This window comes from Cricetulus griseus, chromosome 6 (genome assembly GCF_003668045.3).
Source record: "Cricetulus griseus strain 17A/GY chromosome 6, alternate assembly CriGri-PICRH-1.0, whole genome shotgun sequence".
NCBI classification, from domain to species: Eukaryota; Metazoa; Chordata; class Mammalia; order Rodentia; family Cricetidae; genus Cricetulus; species Cricetulus griseus.
Genome location: NC_048599.1, coordinates 24117731 through 24144104, shown reverse-complemented (window position 1 = coordinate 24144104; position 26374 = coordinate 24117731). Strand labels below are relative to the sequence as shown.

Sequence of the window (26374 nt, the reverse complement as noted above, 5' to 3'; positions counted from 1 at the left end):
GACCCATGGTGCTACCTAGCCTCAAGGTCCCTGGGAGAGTAGAGAAGAGCCTACCAGGCTGGGTGCAGAGTGGTTAGCAGTCCTGTTGGGCCAGGAGAAGTCCAACATCTGGCTGTTGAGTAGGATCCCAGAAGGAGTGATGAGGCCACTACCAAAAGGCCGGTTCAGGGAGCTGGGTGGGCAGAAGAAAGGATGAATGGGCCCTGTGGCTGCCTTCCCTGTCACCCAGCCCACTTCCATCCTGCTTGGAATGATTTATTGTCATTGGTTCTAAGCCTGAGCTGACATACCTGACCATGGCCACAATGAAGTCATCAGGACCCATGATCAGCACCTGGGCAGCTGTGGGAGCCCCATCCAGCTCATAGACAGGAAGGAGTGGGGCAGGGGCTGCCTGAGAGTCACTGATGTGGCCCCGGAAGTTGGCGGCCTCCACCTTGCTGCAAAGTGGGTGGTAGATGAATGAGCATACAACAACTTTTATTACATCCCACCTGTCTGTGATGTTTGTGTGAATACTTAGTTAAGTCTGCCTTCTTTACCGGAATATTAAGTCTACAATGGTAGATCACACTGCTAACACATAGGAAACTCCCAGAAAATAACTATGAAACTGAACCGATTTATTTAGGTGTTATTCAGAGTCTAGAGCCAGCCTTTTATTTTACTTATTTTCTAATCAAGAGTCGCAGTTATTTGGCTCTATTCCTTTCTATGAAAATGTCTGGGGTCCAGTGGATGCTCTGAGATATTTGTTTGGAATAAACAAGCTTGATTGATTTGGTCTAATGTTTGTAGTTTGGAACTAAAGTTCATTAAGAGTTTAGTTAGATGGGGCCCATGAGATAGCTCAGTGGGTAAAGGTGCTTTCTGTACAAGCCTGGCAACCCCAGTTTAATCCCCAGGACTCACACTAAGGTAGATGGGGAGAACTGACTCCATAAAGTTGTCTTCTAACCTCTCCACACACACAAGGGCAAATATATGGCCCACATGCATACACATACCACACGTCATCATCATCATTAAATAAATAAAATAAAGTTTTAAAAAATGTTTAGTTAAGCCAGGTGGTGGTGATGCACACCTTTAATCCCAGCACTTAGGAGGCAGACAGGTAGATCTCTGTGAGTTTGAGGCCAGCCTGGTCTACAAAGTGAGTTTCAGGACAGCCAGGGCTGGTACACAGAGAAACTCTGTCTAGAAAAACCAACCAATAGAAAAACCAACCAATCAAACTAACAAGCAAACGAAAAAACAAAACCAAAAAAAAACCCAACCCCTGTTTAGTTAGGGGGCTGGAGGGATGGCTCAGTAGTTAAGAGTAATTCCCAGCACCCACATGGCAGCTCATAACTATTTGTAACTCTAGTTTCAGGGGATCCGACACCCTCACATAGATATACATGTAGGCCAAATACCAATGCACATAAAACTTTTAAAAAATTAATAAAGGAAAATAAAAAGTTTAGTTAGAAGCCAGAAGTGTTGATGAATGATTGTAATCTTAGGGGGTAGAAGTGAAAGATTTTTAAGTGCTAGGTCAGTTTTAAGTCATTTTTAAGAACTAGACTGTGTAGAATTCCAGGCCAGGCTTGGCTATATAGCAAGATTCTGTCCCAAGAGGAGGAGGAGAGGATCTTTGTTAGTAGGTTTTCTGTTTTCAAGGCAAAGAAAACACAGTAAGCCCTCTGCTATTTACTAGCAGAAATAGTTGTATATGTTTCATGTAAATGCAGGCATGTTTTAGAGCTGAAGTTTTCCATGCTTAAAGCCCAACTGAGGAGTTCTCCATTATTACTGCTAATAACTTGTGTGTTGGGTGTTTTGTAGTGATTAGGGAATGGTAAGTTAGCTAGGACTACCAAAGACATTCACTCGGTTTTCAATCCAAAATGCTGATGACCACACAGAGTGAGCTACAGAGCTTTGGGAGGGTGGGAGAGGCTTAGTTTTCACACTTTGTCCTGGATGCTTTGATGTTCATTAGCTTTCATTGCTCTTATTTTAGCCTTGTTTGGATAAATGATACTAACTTTTGTTTCTGTTTTTTTTTTTTTTTTTTTTTTTTTTTTTTTTGACACAGGATCTTTCTTTCTAGCCCTGGCAGACCTGGTACTCACTAGGTAGACTAGGTTGGCCTTAAATTCAGAGATCTGTCTGCCTCTGTCTCCAGAATACTGGAGTTAAAAGTGTATGTCACCATACCCAGCACGATATTAACTTTTGCTATAGTGTGTGCATGTGTGTGTGTGAGGGCACAAATCTGCCATGATGCACACATGACATGATGAACATGTGGAGATCAGAAAACAATCACGGACATCCATCTATCCTTGCTGTTCACTTTGAGCGGGCTTTTCCCATTATGTATACCAGGCTGGCTTTTGGGAATTCTATCCCCACCTCAAGAGGCTACTAGAATTACAGACACCCATGCTGGCCTAACAGTAGGCCTAATGTGTAGGCCTAACAGAAGCAGGTTTTTATATGGGTTCTGGGGATTCAAATTCAGGTCCCCACATTTGTGCTGAAAGTTATTTTTCCCACTGAGCTATCTCCCCTGGCTCCATAGTTTTAAACTGACAGGTACAATTAGATGTATTTCCTACAAAACAGCTTACATCGTAGCTCAGGTCAACCTATGACCTAGCTCAGTAACTTACTGTGTAGATCCAGCAGTATTTATGGCAGTTCTCCTGCCTCATCATCCAGAATGCTGGAATTATAGACATAAGCCACCAGCATGATGTTTTGGTCAGATCTCACTAGTTAACAACTGTGAGAGTCCACAGTTATCATTTTTTTGTAGTGAAAATATCAAACACTGTATTCTTCAAAATACAATACTTGTCATTAACTATAGTCACCATGCTATGCAAGCGACCTCTTGAACCTATTCCTGCTATTTGCAACTATGCATCCCTTTCTCTGAAACCTCTGGATTCCCATCTTTTTGCTTTTTTGTTTGTTTTTTGTTTTGGTTTTTTGAGACAGGATTTCTCTGTGGCTTTGGAGGTTGTCCTGAAACTCTCTCTGTAGACCAGGCTGGTCTCAAACTCACAGAGATCCGCCTGCCTCTGCCTCCCCAGAGGCAGGGATTCACGACATGTGCCACCACCTCCTGGCATCTTTTTGCTTTTAAATTATAAGTTGCTCACAATTTAATACATAGAGTGGTATTTGAGTAACAGTATAAATTTATATTAACCATATTTTTAGCTTCTGATTTTCCTGGACCCTGACTGTAAGTCAGGTACAGTAGCAGTCAAACAACCCATTCTTACCTCTATGGCCAATTAATAATAATAAATTGCATTTATTGCACATTTACTGTTCCAGTTAATGTGCTAAATGCTTTACATGCTATTCTTTTATTTATTTACAAGTTATTGTCATGAAAACCTCGCAGAGTGGATACAATATTGCCAGGCTCCTTGTGGAAATAGACTTAGTGAGTTTAAATTACTCTCCCAGAGTGACAGCTAGCAAATGTTAATGTGTAGGCCTAACAGAAGCAGATGTTAATGTGTAGGTCTAACAGAGACAGTCTGACCAGAGCCTAATCTCACCACTGTGCTGCTGGCAAAAATACAACCACTCAAAAGTCCCATCAACTCCAGCATTTGCACGGAGACTATTTTGTTGCTCTCAGACTTTCCTTTTCTACGCAAAGTGGAGAACAGCTGTGTCCATACAGATTAGGTACATGCAGAGGTCCAAAAGGATTCATAGACAGTTGACTAACTCACTGTGCAGACAGAGGTGATGCAGCCAGAGGCACCTAGTGTCACACTGAGTTAGGGTTCAGCTGAAAGGGCCTTAAGACTTTGCTAGTTTTTTACCTGATCCCTTCTCCCATATCTACCCCGATTTCTGCAGCACCCAGGGTCATGTCCCGGGACAAACCTGAGCATGTCATCCATGCTCTCAGTGATGGTAGAATCGTAGGCAGGATCTCCCAGTCTGCTAGCCAGGGCCAATGCAATCTTCAGGCTCTGAAAACATAGCAGGGAGGTGGAAAAGGCTGCCAGGCCCCTCCCAGCACCCCCACTTGGGAGATCCTCATGTGCAAGAAAACTCAAAGGTGTTTTAGCCCTAGTCCAAGGAGGTACTCCATTTTCCCATTCCTTTTGTTCCCAAATCCAGGTAAGGTGGAACAGTGTGGGCCTTACCTCTGCCACCCAGTGAAGCGCCTGCTCACGGGACACCAGGCTGGTCATGTTGAAGCCCTCTAGGATGTTGAGAGCACTGATGAGGGCAGGGCCTGTGTGTGGGGGTGGGGGACTGAGAACCAGGTGGCCTGAAAGGATAGGAAAGGACCAGATGGCAGGAGAGGGGTCAAGTCATCTTCATATATCACATCTTATGTGCACATCCCACCATTACACACACAGCGATAGACCTGATCAGGCGAGGAAAGGAAACTACTAAGTGGCAAGGGGACCCATTGAAGTTCATTCACATGCTGGCTAGAGGTGGGGCTGAGCTTGAAATGAGGTACTGGGCTTTGGCTTCCTCTGCCATAGCAGGAAACTAAAACTTAAGAGCTGTGTTGTACTCACGTTGGCAGCAAACATACTAAATCTGTCTTGCTCAGAGTCACATTACAGCTCACTGACAAAGCAGGGACGGGTGAGCAATGTCTACAGAATCCTAGTTTGCCATGAACTTCCTTCAATCCCTCCCACAGCTCAGGAACTGTTCAAGGGCCCTGATGGTTTCTCTCAACCTGAAACGTCTTGGGAGCAGCAGCCTTCCCTCCCTACTCTGTTTTTCAGTGGTTGGACATTAAAAGAATAACCACAACACTGGCGGCATGGAACACTGACAGTAACTACCTGACTCATGGAATCAGGGGCAGAAACTGAGGCTTAAGAAGCAACTGGGCCAGGAATAGAGACCAGGTGAACCTACAGCACTCAAGGCCCTGGACTGCTGAGACAACCCAGCCTGGGGAAGAAAAACAGAGAACCCCATGTGTACTCAGCGTCCACTGTGGTCAAGGCAACTTCCTATAGTATTTCATCAGGTCCTCATAGGCACCCTGAGATGCAGACACCATTATTGTCTCCATTGTAAGGAGGGAACCAAGACTCAGAGTGGGAAGTTCAGGGCAAATGGTACAGCTGATGCCCATCTAGGCCCTCCTGACTCCACAGCTATATTCTTTCCTCTTCATCATATACTACTAACTCTGGTTGAGGAATAAGGAAGACAGGAGCCTGGAAATGTGAACTCGGAGGAAGCCTCACCTGGGGCTTGGGGTAACCTGTCCTTTCTAGAGAGGAGAGAACCTAAGAACTCTAGAGGGACCTAGAACCTAACATCTTGGGGTCAACAAATATAAACTGCATTCATGACACAGGCTTGACTTTCTAAATTTCTGATTGGTTTCTTGAGTCAGGTGGGTTGTTCCATTCTCTCTTTAGGCCTCAGTTGTCTTTTCCTGTCAATGAGGGACAAGTCTGTTGTTATCTTTAAGGGTTTAATGTGCCCTTAGATGGACTTTGGTCTGACAAATTCTTAGGAAACACAGGACAATGAGAAGCGAGCTAGGGACAGAGTTGAGGCAATACAGAACCCAAACCAAGAAAACCTAAGCATCCAGGATGTAACTCAGTAATGGGGAATTTGTCCTCTGTGAAAGGCCCAATTCCCAACACTAAAAAAAGCATATAAGTAACAAATCCCCACAAAACAAAAGGAAAAGTCATGTTCAGAACCCCAAACTTCCAGGTCTTAGCCATTGGCTAGATGCCCCCCACCGCCTCCTAATCACTTAGGGTAACTGACCCCATAGTTATTTCAGAAGGCGGCTGGCTCTGGCTTGTTTCAACAGTTGGCTGCCTAGGGAGTTCACTGCCCCCGTTTATCCCCTGTGACACGGAGAGGAGTTTCCAGGCCAAAGAGATGTGGCCATGGACTGGAAAGCTTCTCCTGAGTGGGGACCCTTGGGAGCTGGGGGAGAGGTCACCTCGGTACATGCCACACACAGGCTTCTCCATGAGGGCGCTATAGTTGCTAAAGTCCTCTTCAGTTATGACACCCCCTGCATGCTGAGCCTGGAGGGGAGAAAATGTCCGTCCATCACTGTGAGCATGTGGGCATGGCCCATGATACATGTCTCAGTCACAGACAGATAAACTGTTTACAACTTCAGTCCCTTCCGTAGCCACCAGCATGTCTTTTAGGGATCCCATCAGCCCAAGGAAAAAGGAGGCAGAGGAAATAACAAGTGTGTCAGAATTATCAAAACTGAATTTGACGTTTCACTGTAACCAATTAAATATACTCCAGAGTTGGGGGTATAGCTCAGTGGTAGAGTGCTTGTTTAGTATGTTCAAGGCCCTAGGTTGAGACTTAGCATGGCCCCCCCTCTAAACAGTAAGGCTGCTACAAAACTTCGAACTTTGAACGATCCTGGGAGGACTGACCCTATTGAACATAATTGAGCATTATTTCCTGACAAATGCACCCATCTTGTACAAATCAATGTTCTCATTCCACTCTAGCAGCATGTGCATTGTCAATCTCTTAAAAACAATTTAAAATTATTTTATGTGTTTAACTGTTTTGTCTGCATGGTTGTCTGTGCACCACATGCATGCAGTGCCCATGGAGGCCAGAAGAGGGCATCAGATTCCGCCTGGAATCGGAGTTACAGGTGGTTGCAAGCTCCTGCGGATGTTGAGACCGCAAACCTGGATCTCTAGAAGAGCGGCCAGTGTTCTTAACCACTGAGCCATTTCTCCGGCCCCACATCAATTTTAAATTAGTATTACCATTATCAATCTTTTTTCACTTTCTAGTATGTAAAACTTTTGACTTATCTGCCCTTAGTGAACTACTCACTGTATTTCTTGGCTAATACATAGTCATGTTTCTGGCAGATTAATAAAACACAGTGCCTGGTACAGAGAATGTACTCCATGACTGAGTGACACACCTATGTTATCCCCACAGTATATAACAGAGGCTTAGATAAGTGCCCCAATACATAGTACACTCAATCCGCCTGTGCACCGTGTTCTTGAACTTTTCTTTGACAATGTTCTCAGAATCTATGATTACCCTAGACTAAGCCTCTTTGGAGTTGGGGGTATCCTCCTATGTCAAGTTCCTCAGACCCATAGTTCCCAGGGAAAAAAATATTACCATCAGTTCTTGGAAAATCCCAGACAGAGCAGGGAAGATTTTGGGCCCAGGGCAACTGAGACTAATACTGTGTTTCCATCAGGCCTGGGAAGAAATAGGCCAGACTCCTGTACAGCTGTCACCAGCCCTGAGAAGCCCAGCTTCCCTCTCAAGACAGAGCATCTCTGTCCCATGTTTTTCATATCACATAGTAGGTGATGCTTTTTGCCCTTAATGACTGACCACTGGTCTCATTTCTATCTCCAGAGGTCAATTTTGTTTATGAGAAACACACAGCCAGAAACTATGTAGCAGATAAAAGGGGAAGGACAGCATCCCTGCCATAGGGCCACAGGGCATACTCCACTGTCACACTCACCTCGGCCACCATCTCCAGTGTGAGGTTGCCACCATTGTAGAAGGCAGCAGGGCCAGAGACGCCAAGTATATCCAGTACCTCAGCTAGATCAGGTCGTCGCAGCAGGGCACCAGGCAAAGGTGGGTGGCCCGATGGCAGGAAAGTCTCCAGGAAGCGTTCAGACGCGTTGGGAGGTAGCTGCTCAGCCAAGGCATGGGCTGGGGGGAGGTTGAGAGGCTGGGTGGGCAAGGCCAAGACTGGACTCGATGGCTGAGATGTATAATAGGTGGGGTGGATGAGGGCTAAGTGACTGGCCCTGAGAGCTCTGGCTCCCCAGAAGCCTGTCATAGTGGGGCAGGGATACACGTAGGCTCTTCCCAGACCCTCTCACTGGAGGCTGTCTCCAGGTGAGATGGAAAGAAGTCTGAGGAGCAAACTGGAAAAAAGAACCCCTTTGTTTGGGGCCCAAGTCTCAAAGGCCTCCCCATTAACCTTATACCTTCCCCCCTACCTCCAGGCCCCACTGACCTAGATCATGGGTCACGTTGAAGCCATCTTGGGCCACAGCTGCTGCGAAGGCCAGGACTTGGGACCAGGGCAGCCTGAGGGGGCCGGAGAGCAGGGGGTGGAGGAGGTCCTGGGGGAAGGAGGAGGGGTCCTGGGGGGAGGGGGGTTCCTGGGAAGGAGAACCCTGGCAAGGGAAGGGGATATTAGGAAGGGGAGTTGGGAAGGGAAGACTCCAGGAGAACAGGAGAAGGCCACCCAAGGAGGGATGTAGGCAGAGGCCCCTGGTCCCCAGGGGAGGGTCTTTACCTGCCATAGAGCTGGTGAGCTTCATGTAGCCCTTTCACCATTCCAGGAACCCCCACCAAGAGCCCAGGCTGGGCGAGGCGGGCAGGCGAGGGAGAGAGGAGACCAGGTCACTGGAAGGGGGGGGCTGGGCTGAACTCCGCAGAGCCCCAAGCCAGGAATGGCTGGCACAGGGGAGAGACATAGGCCAAGTATCCCAGGAGAAGGTCAAACTTTCCCCAGAGGGGACCTCTCCCTCATCCCTAACTTCTTATATGCAAATGTAGAATGGTCTTTGTCTCCCACATTTGAGTGATTTAATAAATTCAGCAAACCATTTTAAGAGGCAGGACACAAACAATCTGGGTAAAATTCTGTTCATGCTGGGTAATGGGTACCCTTGTCTTTTTAAATGGTTAACAAAGGACCTCAGTTTAGCCAATCCATCGTCATGCCACCGTCAGTCATCTGAGTTGTGATAACTCAGGGGTGTGTTTGATTTTTGTCATGGCACTAAACACCTACTTTCTCAAGTTACTCTGCTTCTTCCTTTGCTCTCAATAATAGTGAATTTGCCTCTAGCATTTTTTTCTCCCAATGTGACACAGCCTGGGAAAGTCATAGTCATCAGGCTTAGAGAGAGATAGACAGAGGGTTTTTTGTTTGTTTGTTGCTGTTTTGTTTGTTTTCATGTTTGTTTGTTTGTTTGTTTGTTTTTTAGACAGTTTCTCTGTGTAGCCCTGGCTGTCCTTGAACTCACTCTGCAAACCAGACTGGCTTTGAACTCAGATATCTGCCGGCCTCTGCCTCCCAAGTGCTGGGACCAAACGCATGCCACCACCACCAGGCTGAGATAGGTGAGTTTAGGGCAACAACTGAGTGACATTTCAGTATTCAAAGGTGGCTTTATACTTTCTTCCAGACAGGTAAAACTGCCAGAGAAGTAAGATGTTATTGCAGTGCTATCTGTTATTAATCATCCAATTTTCTTATCCATTTTATTTTGATTTTTAAATTATATTTAATTAATTAGTGTGTGTGTGTGTGTAGGTGCATATACCATGGTATGTGTGTGAAGATTCTGGGACAATTTGTAGGAATAGGCCCTCTCCTTTTACTTTGTGGGTCCTGGAGATCAAATTTAGGTTGTCAGGCTTAGTGACAAATGCCATTACCAACTGAGCCGTCTCAATTGGTCCTTGTTCGTTATTTTAGATGGGGGGAGGGCAAGCAGCCTGTCGTTATATAGCTTAAGAGCATTTTGCTTGACTCATTTTGCCATAGTAAATATGCAGCAAACCAATGCTCAGGTTAGCAAAAGGCAATGTAGGGAGTCCCGCCCCCCCCCCCCCCGGGCCCTCTCTTCTCACCAGGGTCCTCACCTTGGTATCCCAGGACCTCTGCAGGGCCTCTTCCCTGAGAGCCCCTGGTGCGGACTCCCGGAAATCAATCAGGTGGCTCTCATTTCGTCGGATATCATGTACCAGCATCACACCCCCGCTGGGAAAGACACAGAAAGTGGAAAGCAAAGAGAACATGTCAACCTTCTGAAAGATTAAACTACCACTCCCTTAATCCCCTGCGGTGAGGTTGTGGGCTGTCTGCCACATTGGGTCAGATGTTGGAGCCCCCTCCCCAGCAGGAATTCAGACACTCAGCCATCCTACAAAGGGTAAAATCAAGGGAGTAGGGGACCCAGGACACTGGAGACTTTAATCCCTGATTAAGAAAAATGCAGAGACTGGGGGAACAAGCTGTTCTGTCCCCACCCTGGACCAGAGCTGGACCCCTGCCAGTTTCCTGCACCTGCCTTCTTGGTGTCCCCTCCCTTTTCCCTCAGAACTGGATTATGTAAGGATAAACCGTTCGAAGCCAAAAGGGGAATGCTGTTGGTAGAGTCAGAGGATTGGTCCTACGAAGAGAATGATATTTGTCAGCTTGTTCCTTTTCCCTGGCATATTTACATCCGAGATGGGGGTGGCACAGTTAAATATGTGCAGCCAAGTAACAAAATAAGGACGGCAGGGCAGATAAGTGGCTGCAACAACAGCAAAGGAGCCAGCACCCTGACCCACCATGGGAAGCTCTCTCTCTGCTCAGCTCCACACGGGCTTCCTGCACCCAAATATCCTGATTGTTCCGGAGAGGTTAGCAATCTGAATTTTTATGAAAACTATTGATGTTTTAACAACAGCAAACATTAAAATGAGCAAACCAAACCAATCTAGGTGCTGGGTCTGGCTTTTGAGTGTCCAATTTGTAGCCTTGGTTTTAAGAACTCCAAGCCTGGGGTGTATTTTCTGTGGACAAAGTCCACAGCTTTCATCGGAGTCACAGGGATTTGTGAACCTAAAGCTGGAACATCACTGCTTTAATCGATGTCCCCCCCCCCCTTGCTCTCTGTACACCTCATTTTATACATCACAATATTTCTCTCCTGGTGGAAAACCGTGAAAACTGAATACGCCCCCATCTCTTCCATATGGTACTACTATTCTGAATTCATCCAGGGAGAAAAAGAGTTGAAACTGGGTATTGAACAAGAAAATTCGAGGAGTATGGGGCTACCTTAAGCTCAAAACCAAGAAAAACCTGCAGCCAGGCCCATGGACCAGGAGACAAGAAGTAGGCCTGAGGGACCCAGGCCTCCACCGGGTCCTTACCCAGCTCCTTACCCGCCCAGGCCAGAACTGTGTGGAGCCACGATCCCCAAACACAAGGCTGCTGCCACAGCTGCATCCACGGAAGAGCCTTGTTTACTGAGCACCTCCATGCCCAGTGCTGTGCAACGGGAGGCATCCGTCACCACAGCACCCTGCTGGAAGATCTAGGAGGCAAGAGAAGAGTGGGCTAGTAGGGCTGTCCACCACCCTCCAGTACCTCCATTTACCTACAACCTCGGCCTTCATGTCTTCTTGATTCTCGCGGCCATTTCCTTTGGGAACCTTCCTCTCTCACGTCACCTCTTCCCTTCCCATTTCCTAGCAGGCTCCCACCACCTAACCATCCAATTCCCATCACCCCCTTCTCCCAAGTTCCCTTCTGCCCACCTGCTCCCCTCACCTGGGGATCCCCGAAGTAGATCTGCATGACCAGCGCCACGGTGACACCCGTGGCAAAAGTGAGGCAGGCGGTGACGATGACCGTGAGCCCGTCCTGGCGGCAGGAGCACTCGGCTGCTGCAGCTGAGAATGGGTCCTTGCGTGTCTCCCGTAGTGGTGACCCGTCCTGGCTGCCCATCTCGGATGAGGACGAAGGCAGCCGCTGTAGCCGGGCGGACTTCAGGAAGGAGTCCGGGTCTGTGGGTTGTCTGGGTGTCAGTCTGGCAGCCTCCTACCTGGCCCTGCAGTCCTCAGGGCGGGGCATTCCATATGGCCCCCCTCGGCCCGCCCATTACACAAACCCCACTGCCCTGCAGTGCTCAGTTTTCCTCCACTCCAACACACCTAACCACCCGCCCCTCGCGGGAAGCCAATCCCCAGGTGGGAAAAGACCTCAAAATGGCCAGTTGAAAGGTGGGATTCCTGCTTCTGGCAAATAGCCATGAGACTGGTACCCGGGGATAAGAATATCCAGAAGTGTGAGGGTTTTCAGCCTCCCCTGGAAACTTTATCCTGTCCTAGTCGTATATCAAAGCCTCCAGGACAGGAAGGCAACTAACCAAGCCAACTACTTAGCTTCCAGCCTTGCTCCACGCACCCATTCATTTGATAGATACAAGCACCTACTGTGTGTCTGGCCCTACACTAGAGCAGATAATTGCAGACATTTTCAAGCCAAGAAGAAGAAAAGAAAACAAGTAAACAAGTTGTGGGGGAGATTATATAAAGCTTGTGGGGCTGGGGAGTTGGCTCAAAGTAAGAGCACTGCAAGAGAGCTCAGTGGTAAGATCTCTGCAAGCGTGAGGACCCGAATTCAACGCCTCAGCTCCCACATAAAAAGCCCCTGATACCATTGTGGAACAGAGACAGGCTGATCCTGAGCCCCAGCTCCACAGTCAATCTACCCGAAAAGGCCAGCTTCCGGTTCAGTGAGGGACTGTCTCAAGGCGGTAAGGCCAAGGCAGTAAGGGATACCATCCAAGGTTCTACTCTGGCCTCTGCACATGATCCCATGAATCAGTGCGTGAGTGTGCATGTTCTCCCCACCCCCTTTCTCTCTCTCTCTCTCTCTCTCTCTCTCTCTCTCTCTCTCTCTCTCTCTCTCTCTCTCTCTCTCTCAGGAGGACTGCTTACCAGGGAAATCAGGGAAGTGCTGCCTGAGGAAATGACTTTTGAACAGAGAATGAAGGGATAAGAGAAGCTGCCACTAGTAGAAGAGAACAAGGAGTTTGTTTGCTATAGAATGTTCTAGGAAGAGAGAGCAGCAGGTTCCAAGGCCCTAATGTAGGAGTGACTTTGCATTTGAAAGAAATAACCGAGGTCTGGTGGCTCTGGTGTGGCAGCAGACAGGGGGAGGGGGGGTGCCAATCAGGGTGGAGGCTAGTCCTGTATACTGGCCCTATGGACACTGAGAACTTGGACCTGACCTGTGGTGAGAGGCCACTAGAGAGTTGTAAGACTGGTAAGTCACCTGGGGTGGTATGAATGAGAATGGCCCACAGGCTCATATGTTTGAATGCTTAGTCATCAGGGAATGGCCCTATTTGAAGGGATTAGCAGGTGTGGCCTTATTGGAAGGGTGTCACTGAGGGTGGGTTTTGAGGTTTCAATGACCCATGACAAGCCCAGAGGCTCTCTCTTCCTGCTGCCTGCAGATCCGGACGTAGCACTCTCAGCTACTTCTCCAGCACCACATCTGCCTGTGTGCTGCCATGCTTCCTGCCAGGATGGTAATGGACTAACCCTCTCAAACTGTGAGCAAGCCCCGATTAAATGCTTTCTTTTATAAGAGCTGCCATGATCCAAGCAGATCTCTGCAATTTTGAAGGCCAGTCTGGTCTGCAAAATGAGTTCCAGGACAGCCAGAGCTGTTACACAGAGAAACCCTGGCTCAGGGGAAAAAAAAAAAAAAAAAAAAAAAAAAAAAAAAAAAAAAAAAAAAAGAGTGCCATGGTCATGGAGTCTCTTCACAGCAATAGAACACTGACTACACTGACTAAGATGCCATCTGTTTTGTGTTTTCAAATGATCCCTCTGGCTGCTGTGTGAAGAACAGACTGGAGGGAATAAGAAAGGAGGTAAGGGAAAGTTGAAAGCCACTTATGGACAAGTCACTTCAAGTCATGAGCCCCACCTTCTTCATTCTAGTGCAGCACATCCCTAACAGATGGGCCAGGCACAGGAGTCCATGCAGTGATATATGAAGAAAGTCATTTCCTTTTCTACCCATGTAAAGTTCTGGGTAGGGTCAAGCACACCTGAAAGTCCAGCATCGTGAGACAGAGCCAGGAGGTCACAGCTAGCTCCCCAGGCAGGCTAGCCGGAAAGGCCAGCTGCTGGTTCAGTGCTAAACTGTCTTAAGGGATAAGGTAGAGAGCGACAGAGAAAGGGCTGGGGTCTTACTCTGGCCTCCACATGCACGTGCAGTGATGCAAACACCTCCTCTTATCCCATGGTCCTCTCCACTAGGTGCCATTACCCTTGAACCCATACCCCAATGTCCAGAAAGTTCTAGACATTTTTGAACAAGGAGAGAGGATGACTTTAACACCTTATTGCTGTACTCACAATAAGTGCTTTGTAAGTTTAAATGTTTGAGTGATGACATTAAAATTTGACTGTCATATTTTTCATGTTTACTTGATAAAAACCCAAGGTCTTTGACTTGGTGTTTAAGAACCTTCATGACTCACACCTCTATCTTCTATTTAAATAAGAAATCAAATACATAGATAAAATAATATGTGCAGAATTATTAGAATGCATTTATGATGGGCACTTTCAGGAAAAGACACTTACATTCTTATTTACTTTGTGTGTGTGTGTGTGTGTGTGTGTGTGTGTTTGTGTGTGTGTGTGTGTATGTGTGTGTGTGTGTGTTTGTGAGACAGGCAGCCCTAGCTGACTTGGAACTTTTTAAGTAGCCTAGGCTGGCTTCCAACTTGAGGCAATTTGCCTGTCTTTGCTTCCTGAGTACTGTGAGTACAGGTGTGAGCCACCATGTCTGACTTATATTCCTAAAAAAAAAAAGTTTATGATTTTATTGTTATTGTTATGGTTATTGTTAGTGTGCATGAAAGAGAGAGTCACACAGAGAGACAGAGAATTAGAGGCAGACATAGACAGAGGACAGAGAGGAGTGTGTATACCACAGCAGGTACGACGGTCAGAGTACAACTTTTCTGGGTTTACATCTCTCCTTTCACCTTGCTGAGGCAGAGCCTCTCTTCTTGTTACTTCTGCTTTTCACACCCTAAGCTAGAAGGCAGGCAAGCTTCCAGACAATTCTCCTGTCTCTTCCTCCTATCTTACAGAAGGAGTTTTGGGACTAGATATGCAAACCACCACATCTGGCTCTTCTGGGTTTGGTGGATCAAATTCAAGTCATCAGGCTTGCATGGCAAATGCCTCTAACCACTGAACCACACCACCAGCCCTATTCCTTTTTATTTTTATCTTTCTGTGTGCATGCACATGTGTAAGAGTATGTGTGAGAATGAACATGCATGCAAGTGTGTGGGGAAGCCAGAGGACAATCTCAGAAACATTCACATCACCAATGATGTCTCATTGGTCTAGAGCTTTCCAATTAGGCAAGTCTGGCTGTCTATCAAACCTAGGGACCCTTCTGTATCTGCCTCCTAGCACTGGGCTTATACATGCATGTCATCATGTCTCGCTTTAAACAAAAAAGATTTTATTATTACATTTATTTTATTACATTTAGGAGGCAGTGGTAGCACATGCCTTTAAGCACTCAGGAGACAGAGGTACACGGATCACTGTGAGTTCAAGGCCAGTCTAGTCTACAGAGTGAGTTCCAGGACAGTCAGTGCTACACAAAGAAATCCTATCTTGAAAAAACAAACAAAAATATTTTGTTACATCTTTTACTTATTTATATAGTCATTGTGAATGCATGTGTGAGAGTGTAAGTGTGCACACATGCCCACATGTGTAGATCAACTTGTAGGAGTTGGTTATCTTCTTCCACCACATGGATCCTGGTATTGAACTCGTGATGTCAAGCTTGGCATCAAGTCCCTTTACTTACTGAGCCTTCTCATTGACACCATACCCTGATTTTTTATGTGGGTTCTGATTGAGCAATCTCTTCAGCATTTATACTCCTTTAAAATTTAAGCACATATATTTTGTAATAAAAAGTAAAAATTTCACAGAGATAAGAACTGGGAGGTAGGCCAGGCAGTGGTAGCGCACACCTTTAATCCCAGCACTTTGGAGACAGAGGCAGGAGGATCTCTGTGAGCTCGAGGCCAGCCTGGTCTACAGAGGGAGTTCTGGGACAGCCATGGCTGTTATACAAAGAAGCCCTGTCTCAAAAAATCCAAGAAAGAGAGGGGGAATGGGGAAGGGAGGGAGGGAGGGAGGGAGAAAGAGAACAGGAGGGTAGCGGGTGTAGTAGTGCACACCTTTAGTCCTAGCACTCAGGAAGCAGAGGCAGGTGATCTGTGAGTTGGAGGCTAACCTGGTCTATATACTGAGTTCCAGGACAGCCAGAGCTTCTTAATAGAAAGACCCTGTCTCCAAAAACAACAAAAGGAATTGGAGGGTAGGACTAGATAACTGGCTCTGTAGCTAAGAGTTTGTGCTGTTTTTGCTAAGAACTGGAGTTCAGTTCCCATCACCTATGCTAGGTGATTCATAACTGCCTGTAACTCCAATTCCAGGGGATCAGACACCTCTGGCTTCTGTGGGCACTGTACCCACATACAGATACCCACACATACACATAATTAAAGATAAAAATAAAATCATTTTTTTAAAAAGAATAGGCCAGGCTTAGTGGCACACACCTTTAACCACAGCACTTGGGAGGCAGAGGCAGGTGAATCTCTGTGAGTTTGAGGCCAGCCTGGTTTACAGAGCAAGTTCTAGGATAGCCAGGGTTACACAGAGAAACCCTGTATTGAAAAAAAAAAAAAAAAGGAATAGAGAAAGGGACTCTTTCCCCCCTCACTATTTTATTTTGTTTTTTTTTTACAATCAGCAAATAATTTTTAATTTGATTTTAACTCCTTTGCTTTTAAATTATTTTATTGTAATTTTATGTTTTGTCTTCTTGTGTATCTGTGTACCATATGTGTGCCTGATGCCCTGTTTTTAGCTTATTTTTTTTTTTTTTTTAAAAAAAAGCCTGTCAGGCTGAAGAGGTGGCCCAATGGTTAAAAGCACTGACTGCTCTTCCAGAGGGCCTGGGTTTGATTCCCAGCACCCACATGGAGACTCACAAGAGTCTGTGACTCCAGTTCCAGGAGATCCAATGCCCTCTTCTGGCCTCCTCAGGTACTTCATGCATGTGGTGCACAGATAGGCAGCAAAACACCTCTGTACATAAAATAATAAAATACTTAAAAACAATTTATCTTCCTGGGGGGTCTCCCTGAGTTAATCATGCTTGCATATAAACCACACCATTATCACCAGCAGTCTGTAAATCAGATTCCATAACCAAACAGTTGTTAAATATCTTCTGTGGATACAAAGCCCTCCTAGCCCCAGAGAAATATTAGAAGGGCAAGAAGGGGCTTTGAACTTTTATTTATCTATCGTATGAGGTGTGTGTGTGTGTGTGTGTGTGTGTGTGTGTGTGTGTGTGTGTGATGCATGTGTATCTGATGTGTGTGCACATATATACATGTTCTTGTATGTAACTTCAGGCACTTGAGTGTGTGTGTAAGTTAGAGAACAGTCTTGGCCATTGTTCCTAGTCTTCCATCTTGCTTAAGACAGAGTCTCTTGTTTGCAGCCATGTACACAGGCTAGCTGGCCCATGTGTTTCCAGGTTCCTGCTCCATCTCCCATCTCACTGTAGAAGCACTGGAATTACCAATGTGCCCTGTCATGCTTAGTTTTTTAGATGGGTTCTGGAGATCTGAACTAAGGTCCACACACTTGGGCAGCAAGGGCTTTACCCACTGAGCCAATTCTGATGATACACTACTTTTTGGTTTTTTTGGGGGAGGGTTGCATATATTTCCTTATTAAAGTATTTTTATGACTTCACAAGCTAGGCTCCACTATGCTCACTTTACAGATGAAGAAACCAAGGCTAAGTGGGACCACCTGTCTAAGGCCATAACTCAAATAAGTAGGAGAATGGAAATTGTATCACTGGATAGTCTCCTTTCTATTGCTCTATGTGGCACTTGCAGCTATTTTCAATACCCAAAACCAACCTAAGGACTTAGGTGAGTGTGGTGGCACACATCTGTGATCCCCACACTTGGAAAGTAGAGGCAGAAAGATCCAGGAGATCAAAACTTGCTTGGGATACATCTTATCCCAAGGTCTTATCTTTAAAAATGCAAATAAGCAAAAATCCAACCTTCTCCAAAGAGATAAAATGACTTAAGATGAAGATAATATGGCTTCACCACAACTAGACCTATTTAAAATTATCCAACCAGCATATCAAGTTACTCATTTATTCAGTAAAATTATATACTGAGGAAAAATATCAAAAATGGGGGGGGGAGTTTCTTGAGTACATGCTACCTGCCCTGTGTACATGACAGGGCAATAATCCCACTAATAAAAGCAAGAGTGACATACTGGGAAAAGATTGGTTTGGGGCCAAGAGATAAAAGTTTATTAGAGACAGGCACTGTGGTTCAAACTTGCAATACCAGCACACAGGAGGCTGCAGCACTCAGGGTTGCCACAGTTTAGGGCTAGTGTGGATTACAATAGTAACTCCCAGGACAGCCTCAGCTACATAGTGAGTTCCAATCCAACCTGAGCTACAGAGTAAGAACTCAGACTCAAAGCAAACAAATAAAACCCCAAGCAAACAAAACCAAACCAAAACAACCAATTAAACAAACACTAACCCAGTATGTTCTAGGAGAAAGGTGAGTTTAATTTTGATTATCCTGAATTTGTGAGGCACAAGGAATTGCTGTCTGAAGGTAGCTGGTCAAAATATTTAATGTTCTTTCTCCTCCATATTAAAAAAAAACAGGTTATAATATAACCTAGGTTGGACTTGAATTCCCTAGGTAGCCTAGCCTGGCCCTGAACTCTCTTAAGGGAAGATTTCTGAACTTGGGAGTGACATGACTGGAAGCGCAGAGTGGCGAGTGTATTTGGGGTGAGTGCATCAGAGTGAAGAAGAGCTAGGGACTTAGGGGTCACACAGGTACAACAGGTTAGTAGCTGGTCTAGAGTGGTGATGCCAGGGTGGACCTTCTTAGGAGGGAGGGACATAGAAAACCAGGTCACATTTTGAAAGTGAGAAGAGAAGAGGGAAAGATTTGAAAGTGGCTTCCAGGCCCCTACTTTGGACACTTACTGAAAGGCAGTGTCACACACTGAGAATGGCCCTGGACAAAAAGGAAGAGTGGTGAAGACATGCCGATTTTGGCATAGAATGTTGGCATGTAGAGGCTGATGCCTAGGAGAAGGCTAACATGGCTTCCATTTGGAAGAAAGGGAACGAAGGCATTCCCTAACCTTGAAGAGGTCACCATCCAGTTCTCTGTTCTCTGCGTCCTGCTTGGGAAGTCTGGCACTTGATTTTGGAGAGTGCCAGGCAACAGGCTAGCCAGGCACATCAAAGGTCTTGGCTAAGAAGATGGGACAGTGCCACTAGGTGGCACTACTAGGTTGAGAATATAGAAGGTCATATTAGCCAACAAACTGGTCTAGCTGGACCAAAAGACTCTTGGGACTTGGAAACAGGCCTAAGTGACACGGCATCTAAATGCTTATATTGTTGTGATGGCAAGGCACTCCAAGGCAAGGTCCTGGGAACTTTGGTGTATACCCTTGTGATAAGGTATAAGTTCCCAGGAGCTCAATTAACCAGGGTCTACGCTGAATTTCTAGGCAAGTGTTCTGCCACTGAGTTAAACTCCCAGCCCCTCTCGGTTGAATTGCCTTGCACATCAGGACACAGCCTACACTGAACTCCCATAAAGCATTTTTGAGGTTTGGGAACTCCATTCCCTGTGATTATTTCATCCTGAAATCTCTTTCATCTATTCATTCAAAAATTATTTATTGAGTACCCAATGCTTGGCTGAATGCTGGCAACAGGATGAATTTTTAAAAAGGCCATGATTCCTGCCCTTAGAGGCCTCTTAGGTATGCAGTAATCACATCACTTCCCAAATAAATAACCTTAGGTTTTTATAAAGCAATGCCTTTAACAAGGAATCAGGAGACAGATTAAATGGTCCAATCTGTTATTTAGGGCATATGGGCATTCTTTTTTGGAAGAGAAAACTAAGGAACAGTACAGGGTAGGCACACCTACTTTAATATAATGAGTCAGGACTGCACTACTCAATCTCTGAATAGAAAACCTGGGTTGACCAGATGGCTGGTTCCACCACCACATATTTTCCCACATTCTTCCTTCTACCACTAAGGCTAATCCCCCAAGAAAATTAGTTTTGATGAGCAGCTGTGACATTTGAGGATTCAAAGTCTCCATACCCCATCATAGGTAAAGAGTGATCCAGTCAGGTTGGTAGGACCTGCTAGTCAGAACCATATGACCAAAAAGTTAGAGAGAACTGCCAGTTGCCCAGCCAGGAGTAACAATGGAAGAGTCAGACTGGAAAGAGCTGGGCCAGAGAAGCAGCTTCCTTCAGTACAGAAAGGGATATCGCTCAAGTGCAGGCACCGGAGGAAGACAGAGAGGGAGGCAGAAAGATGCTCTAATGCCAGGAAGTGACGTTGAGGCAAAGAGGTCAGAGGGATGCAGGATAAAAAACGGAGGAGAGTATAGCGCTGGGCCACATGGATAGGAGAAATAGCGCTAGGGAAGGGATGTTAAGACTTGGCCCCCAGCTCTCTCCCAAGTCCTGCTTCCTCCCCCCCCACACCCCCATCTCCTTCAGTTTCTGCAGAGGTTGAGAACACAGTAAAATGCGGAGACTGCTTCCTGGGGAACAAATCTTGCCACTGACCAGAAGCTCCTACCAACCCGGCAAACATCCGTGCCAGACCCACATCTCTGGAAAGGGTAGAGTAACCCACAGAACATCAAAGGCACTGAGTCCCCAAGGACTTTGAGAGGTCATGCAGACCATCCCCTTGTCTCCCAATACCCGGAATTCTCAGATAGAAGGGAATCATATTTTCTTTACTCATCTCTGGACATGAAGAGATAGATTCTCAGCTCTTCTCCGGACTCTCTGCTTCCCATAATCCCTGACTGTGATGAAGTTCTCCTTAAGATCTAGACTATATCCCTCCTGCTGCAGCCTCTGACTTGGTTTCTTCTATCCTATCCTCTGTAACTAAAGAGAAGCCTTTCCTAGGTGATCACAGCCGTTCTTAAGGCTCTCCCTTCCAGCATTCCTTCCTTCTCAATAGGTTCTTCCGAATCATAATCCCTCCTACTGCAGTCATTGCATCCTTTCCCGTGTCGCATCCTACGCCTCTAAGGCAAAAATACCCTTTCCCCCACCACACAGTTATCAGAGCTGAGGGAGAAGGGAAGAGGTCCAAGATGAAAGGATGAATGAAGGAGATGGGAGACTGTAAGTGTATGATGCCCAGAACAGATGAAGGAGGACCAGGACCCCCCAAGGCGGGGGAGGGATGGGGACAGAGGGCCTCACCGGTATCCGGGTCTCCCAGGAAGGCGTCCTCGTCCTTGCGGCCCCTCAGCGGGGCCGCAGGCGCTGGCTCGTCCTCGGGCAGCCGCGGGAAGCTGGTGATGCTCATGTAGTCCACTGGCGAGTAGGCGCCTAGGGCACTCTCCTGGCTAGCCTCGTTCTCTGCCGCCATCCTCGCCCTAACCCCCAGCAGCGCAGCGCCTGCCGGAAGTGGCAGTGGAGGGGGGTGCGAGGGCGGAGGGCGGGGTCTGAGCTCCTGGACAGCCGGGAGGGGGCGCCCCCACCCTCAGCAGTGTCCTGGTCTGACTCGCCCCCGCCTGTTTAAAGTCTACTGTTAGCAGCCTGCACACTGGTGCAGGAGAATGGAAGCCCGGAGGGCAGCGGAAGGTTGCCAGCAAGAGGACGCTACTCTGGGCTCATCCCTGGTCCTTGCTCCTTCCAGTCTGAATCCTGCTCAGATCCCATACACTCCTAGGACCAGAGACTGACTTCTGATCACAAACTCCACTTTGACTCCAGACCTTTTTTTTTTTTCCTGAGCCACTCTCTTCTCGGGCCCAAATCTCTCTGTGGGCACCAAGATTCTCCTCCTCCGATCTCAGACTACCCCTCGGACCCATCTGAGACTACTTACCCCAGACTTACAACTCTGACTTCACTTCACCCCAGATTCCTTTAAGTCTCCAACCCTACTTCATCCAGACTGTTTTTTTCATCTGCAGACCTCTCTTGAGCCTCCCTTCAATCTCACATCCTTTTCTGCACCCTAAAACTTCTCTTTTAAACCCCAGATCCTTCTGGAATCGCCCTGATGTGTCAGCAAGGGAGAGTACCCCTTACTGAAGCCCACCCCAACTTTAGGATCCTCAGAAGCAAACCCTCAGATTCCACTCCAGGGAACTAATTCAGTAGGCCAGAACACGATCTTTGGAACCTTAATATTCGTCTGCATTTTTCAGAATTCTTGATGTGGCTCTGGAACTAAGGTAAAAGAAGTCATGACGCTGTGATAGAAACAGGAGCAGGGTGGGATGGGAAGGATAAACGTGTAAGAACAGGGGCTTAAGAAGTAGCGCTTTGATAGAACGCTTGCCTGTGTGAAGGTTTGACCTCCAGCATCCTGAGGAGGGGGGCGGGGGCGAAGAAAGGAAATGTAAGAATGAGAACGCATCCCTGCACGCTAGGTGCCTGCCAAGCCCATCTCTGGAATTGCTACCCTAGCTCCAAGAATGAAGGTTTTAAGCCCAAACTCCTGTAGTTCAGCCCACAGGCAGAGATACAGGGCTGGTGAAGCCGTGGATACACACTGTCTCTCGCTTTCCCAATCCCTGGCTCCAGGCTCAATGTGACTTGAACTGTTTTAGCATTTACTCTGGACACAAGGAGCTGCAGTGCCACACGTATACAGCAGGAGGCAGCAGTAGATAGCGAACATTTGCGGGAGAAAGGCTTAGGAAGGAAGGCGGGTCAGAGCTGTGCAGTGAAGGTGGGAGTAAGGGATGATGACGGTTTTCATACCTACTGGCAAAATTGCATGTGCCTTCTTCCCCACGGAGAGGTTTTCATCTTATTAGTGAGGTCTGTAGGGACCATAGTTTCCGTGACCTCATACCCCTACCAGTGAGTTTTGTTCCCACTAAATGAGATCTGTGTCACCTGAGTGTTGTCCACTCCTCCAGTGTATGCGAATGCTCCTCCGTGGGAGTTGAGTCCTCTCATCGGGGTTAGTAAAGTCTGCATCTCATAGAGGGAAATCTATTTCCTAGTCAGTTAATGCCATCCTGTCCTATAAGCAGAGGCAGAGCTCTTCCATAGGATCTGAGACCTCCAGAAAATTCTGTACCTCCTAATACAGTTCATGCAACTTCAGAGAGTGTGTATCTACTCAGCGGAGTGTATGTCTCCTTGACGAAGTATCTGCTCCCTCTCTGAGATCTATGTTTATTCTACAAGGTCTGTATGTGCTTAGTGGGCTCCAAGATCCTCACCTCAGGATCAGTTAGGCTCTGGGTCATATATCTGAACATGAGGAAATTCTTTTTTCAGCTTACGGTGTGCTAAGCTTATGGTCAGTTGGACAAAGATCGGGGCAGCTGGTGGGTAGATGGGTCCATAAGCCCCAAGTAGGGATCAAAAGGCAAGAGAGCTGCCTGCTTCAGACCTCAGACTCACTCTTGTAGTTAGATATTTAAAGATCCTTTTTCTATGGCCAGTCTGTGAATTGTTAGGTGATCCGGCTCCTTCTTGGTGATAACTGTGGGCAGGAGATAGAGGGTGTCCTACTAGGCTTCCCTCTGGGTTAAGAGGATGGGGGGGCAGGGTGAGGTAAACTCCATTTGTGGCAGATGGAGTATACATAGGTGAATTAAAGAGTGCAAATGATTGCTCTTTATATTTTTATTATTTTGTTTTGCACAGACCTTGGTACTTTACAAGATCTAGCTTCTGTTTGCTCCTTAGCTTTGTGAAATTTCATTTTCTCCCTTCCCCCTTTCTTCCTTCCTTCTTCCTTCCGTCCTTCCTTCTTTCCTTCCTCCCTCTCTCTTTTTTTGTGGTTTTTTAGATAGGGTTTCTCTGTGTAGCCCAGGCTGTCCTGGAACTCACTCTGTAGACCAGGCTGGCCTCGAATTCAGAGATCCCTCCTGCCTCTGCCTCAGGCGTGCACCACCATGCACAGTTCCTTTCCTGAATTTACCTTTTGTGCAAAGAGAACTTGTGCTTTTTGGCAAAGGTCTGGAGGATCCTCGCGGTCTTCGCTTAGAGTCTTGTACTTTGGATCAGGGTGGAGATTAATGCAGGCAAAGAAAATGGCAACATGCCCTTAGAGGTGGGAATCAGAAGGCCGCGAGTTGGCAGGAAGGATCATATCATACCCGGGAGCTGTGCCCTCAAGGTCGCGGAGGAATTTTTTCATGAGACTGGAAGAGGGGTGTTGCTTGGCGGGAGACTTAGAGGAGTGTCACCAGAAGGAACTGTACTCCACCTGGCTATCCAACTCGGTGGAGTGACAGGATTGTGCAATCAGACCACGGTGTGTGCACAGCGGATGACCCAACGCTTCTCATTAGTCAGCCATTTCAGTCTCGAGCTGCGCGGCGCCATCACCCAACCCCCATCTGTCACTCCAAGACCCTAACTTGGTCACTCCACAGCCCTGCCTCCTCTCCTGTCACTTCCAACCCGGCTACACCCCATCACTCCACGACCCGCCTCCTCGCCTGTCACTTCTGGCCCCGCCCCTGCTCTGTCATTCCAAAGCTCCACCCCTCTCCTGTCATTCTTAGACCATTCCTTCGACTTTCACTCTACGGCTACACCCCTTCCGGCAAGTCAGCTCCGCCCCTACCCCGACTTCGCCTCAGCGGTTTCTGATGACCCCGCCCCCTCGCCCACGGCCCTACCCACTATTGGGTGTTTAAAGCACGGCCTCCAGCCTCAGGCTCCGCCCTCGCCCGAGGCCCCGCCTCTAGGGCCGACCTGTTTTCCACGCCCCGGCACCCGCAGCAACCGCAAGAGCCGCACGGTGCTCAGAACTTGACGGGATGGGGCTTCCCGAGGAGCAGCGCAAAAGCGACAGCGGGAGCCGGGCTCGGGAGGAGACCGGCTCCGAGGGCCGGGTGCGGGGTTGGTCCCCGCCGCCGGAGGTCAGACGCTCGGCACACGTCTCCTCGCTGCAGCGCTACCGCGAGCTGCACCGGCATTCTGTGGAGGAGCCAGGGGGTGAGGCTGGGCCCGGGAGACTCTTGGGGGCGCCAGAGAGCAGAAGAGCGGGACTCCGAGGGGCATTCACCGCGCTCCCTTAGGGAGGAGATGGAAAAGGGATTCGAAAGAGACGACGTTCCATGAGAAGAAGGAGGGGTCTGTGAAGTGAAGGTTCCTAGAAGTTGGGGGACTCTCTGGCGATTTGGTAGTTTTGTGAGATGTGTGCTTTCACAAGGAGATGCGGGTTCTGTGAGGAAAAGCGGGGTTCAGTGAACAGAAGCGGGGTTCGGTGTGCGAAGAACCCTTGGGGAGACTGGAAAAGGGATTTCCGCGAAGACTAAGTCGCATATGAGAGAGAGAGGGAGAGAGGGAGAGAGAGAGAGAGAGAGAGAGAGAGAGAGAGAGAGAGAGAGAGAGAGAGAGAGAGAGAGAGAGAGAGAGAGAGAGAGAGAGAGAGAGAGAGAGAGAGAGAGAGTCTCTGAGGTAAAAGAAAAGCTCCAAGGAGCAAGTGTGCGAGACTTGAGGAAAGGAGAACCCAGAAGAGACAGAACCTTCTTTGCCTCCAATTCAACAATTGCCTCCCTCGCTTTGCTCAGCGGCAGTTCCAAGCCTGGTTCCCATCTTGGGGTCCTGCATCTATTTAATATAGTAGCAATCCCAATATACGATTGAACAAGTTGTTAATATGTCAAGTTTTTTGTTTTTTTTTTTTAAATTTGGCCCTAAGTTGCAGTGACTCAGATTCTAAGAGATAATTCTATGCCTTTAAAAACGTGCCCGGGCAGTTTAGGGGGCAAAACCATGTCCTTGCCAGGCCTGGTGGCACACACCTTTAATTGCAATCACTGGGGAGGAAGAGGCAGGTCTTTGTAAATTCAAGGCCGGCCTTGTGTGCATGGGTAGTTCCAGAACAACCAGTGCTACATGGCAAGACCCTGCCAAAAAAAGAAACAACCATAAAACCCCACTACCATATCCCGGTTGGGAGGCAGCATATTTAGTGGTAGGATACACAAGCCACGAACCACACTCAGAAAAATGCATAAAAACCTTTTTTTATAGTCTTAGGCAGATTTAAAAACCTACCTAAAATGTACTCATCTCCAAGATAGGAATAATAGTACTAGCTTCATAGATTATGAAGACTAAAGTGGGTAATAAAGGATCCATTATCAAAGGTTTGATGCCCAAGCAGTCATTAAATAAGTAACGATTTGTTTAGCAACAACAAATCCCAAGCAGATCCCAAGCAACGAAAAATAGTACTGAATCAAGTGTGAAGTTGTTCCTTGCTACAAGTAGTGTCCAAGTTTGATTCCTCGGGTGTCTTTTCCTTCTCTTTCTGTATTTTCTCCCATCAGGAGTTACATCTGGGGTAAGTTTGTACCATAGCAATTCATATTCTATGTATCTGGCCTCCTACCTTGTATTTCACTTATATTTGGTCCCCAAATTTCATAGGACTATAGACCATTTGTATTTCACATACCCTGAACAAAACAAGACTGTGAGTGAGGTTTCCCAGTTTTCTCTCCCAAACTTGCTTTCTTCCATAATTATTTTTTTCTTTCTTTCTCTTTTGCCCCAATTTTCTATTTTCTGCTCGTGTCAATGGCACTACCCCAACTATAAACCTCTTCCATCATTGTCTTCTCAGATATCTTTCCTACACCTTACAAATTTATAGATACTTA

General features: G+C 47.1%; 2 protein-coding genes across 9 annotated transcripts in view; one reads left to right on the top strand and one right to left on the bottom strand.

The window, feature by feature from the left end:
* Ggt7 (gamma-glutamyltransferase 7) overlaps positions 1 to 21179 on the bottom strand; it is a 28498-nt gene extending 7319 nt beyond the window's left edge. For 2 of the 4 annotated variants that reach the window (XM_027421381.2, XM_027421384.2), the window contains exons 1-12: positions 20982 to 21179; positions 11348 to 11583; positions 10960 to 11111; positions 9667 to 9784; positions 8309 to 8376; positions 8024 to 8097; positions 7517 to 7713; positions 5978 to 6065; positions 4176 to 4303; positions 3910 to 3998; positions 291 to 440; positions 55 to 172 (exon numbers count right to left, since the gene is read on the bottom strand). In XM_027421381.2, the coding sequence (XP_027277182.1) occupies positions 55 to 172; positions 291 to 440; positions 3910 to 3998; positions 4176 to 4303; positions 5978 to 6065; positions 7517 to 7713; positions 8024 to 8097; positions 8309 to 8376; positions 9667 to 9784; positions 10960 to 11111; positions 11348 to 11583; positions 20982 to 21150 (1587 nt within the window). In that variant the 5' untranslated portion in view covers positions 21151 to 21179. Of the gene's footprint in view, positions 1 to 54; positions 173 to 290; positions 441 to 3909; positions 3999 to 4175; positions 4304 to 5977; positions 6066 to 7516; positions 7714 to 8023; positions 8133 to 8308; positions 8419 to 9666; positions 9785 to 10959; positions 11112 to 11347; positions 11584 to 20981 lie in introns of those variants that run through there. The other 2 variants (XM_027421382.2, XM_027421383.2) reach the window with 2 other exon arrangements.
* Positions 21180 to 21351: 172 nt separating this feature from the next.
* Positions 21352 to 26374, top strand: part of Acss2 (acyl-CoA synthetase short chain family member 2) — a 46087-nt gene continuing 41064 nt past the window's right edge. The window contains exon 1 of one of the 5 annotated variants that reach the window (XM_027421379.2): positions 21352 to 21964. Coding sequence is in view for 4 of the 5 variants with exons in the window: in XM_027421380.1 (XP_027277181.1) it covers positions 24521 to 24698 (178 nt within the window). In the remaining variant the exon portion in view is untranslated. Of the gene's footprint in view, positions 21965 to 24452; positions 24699 to 24736; positions 24837 to 26374 lie in introns of those variants that run through there. The other 4 variants (XM_027421380.1, XM_027421376.1, XM_027421377.2 and 1 more) reach the window with 4 other exon arrangements.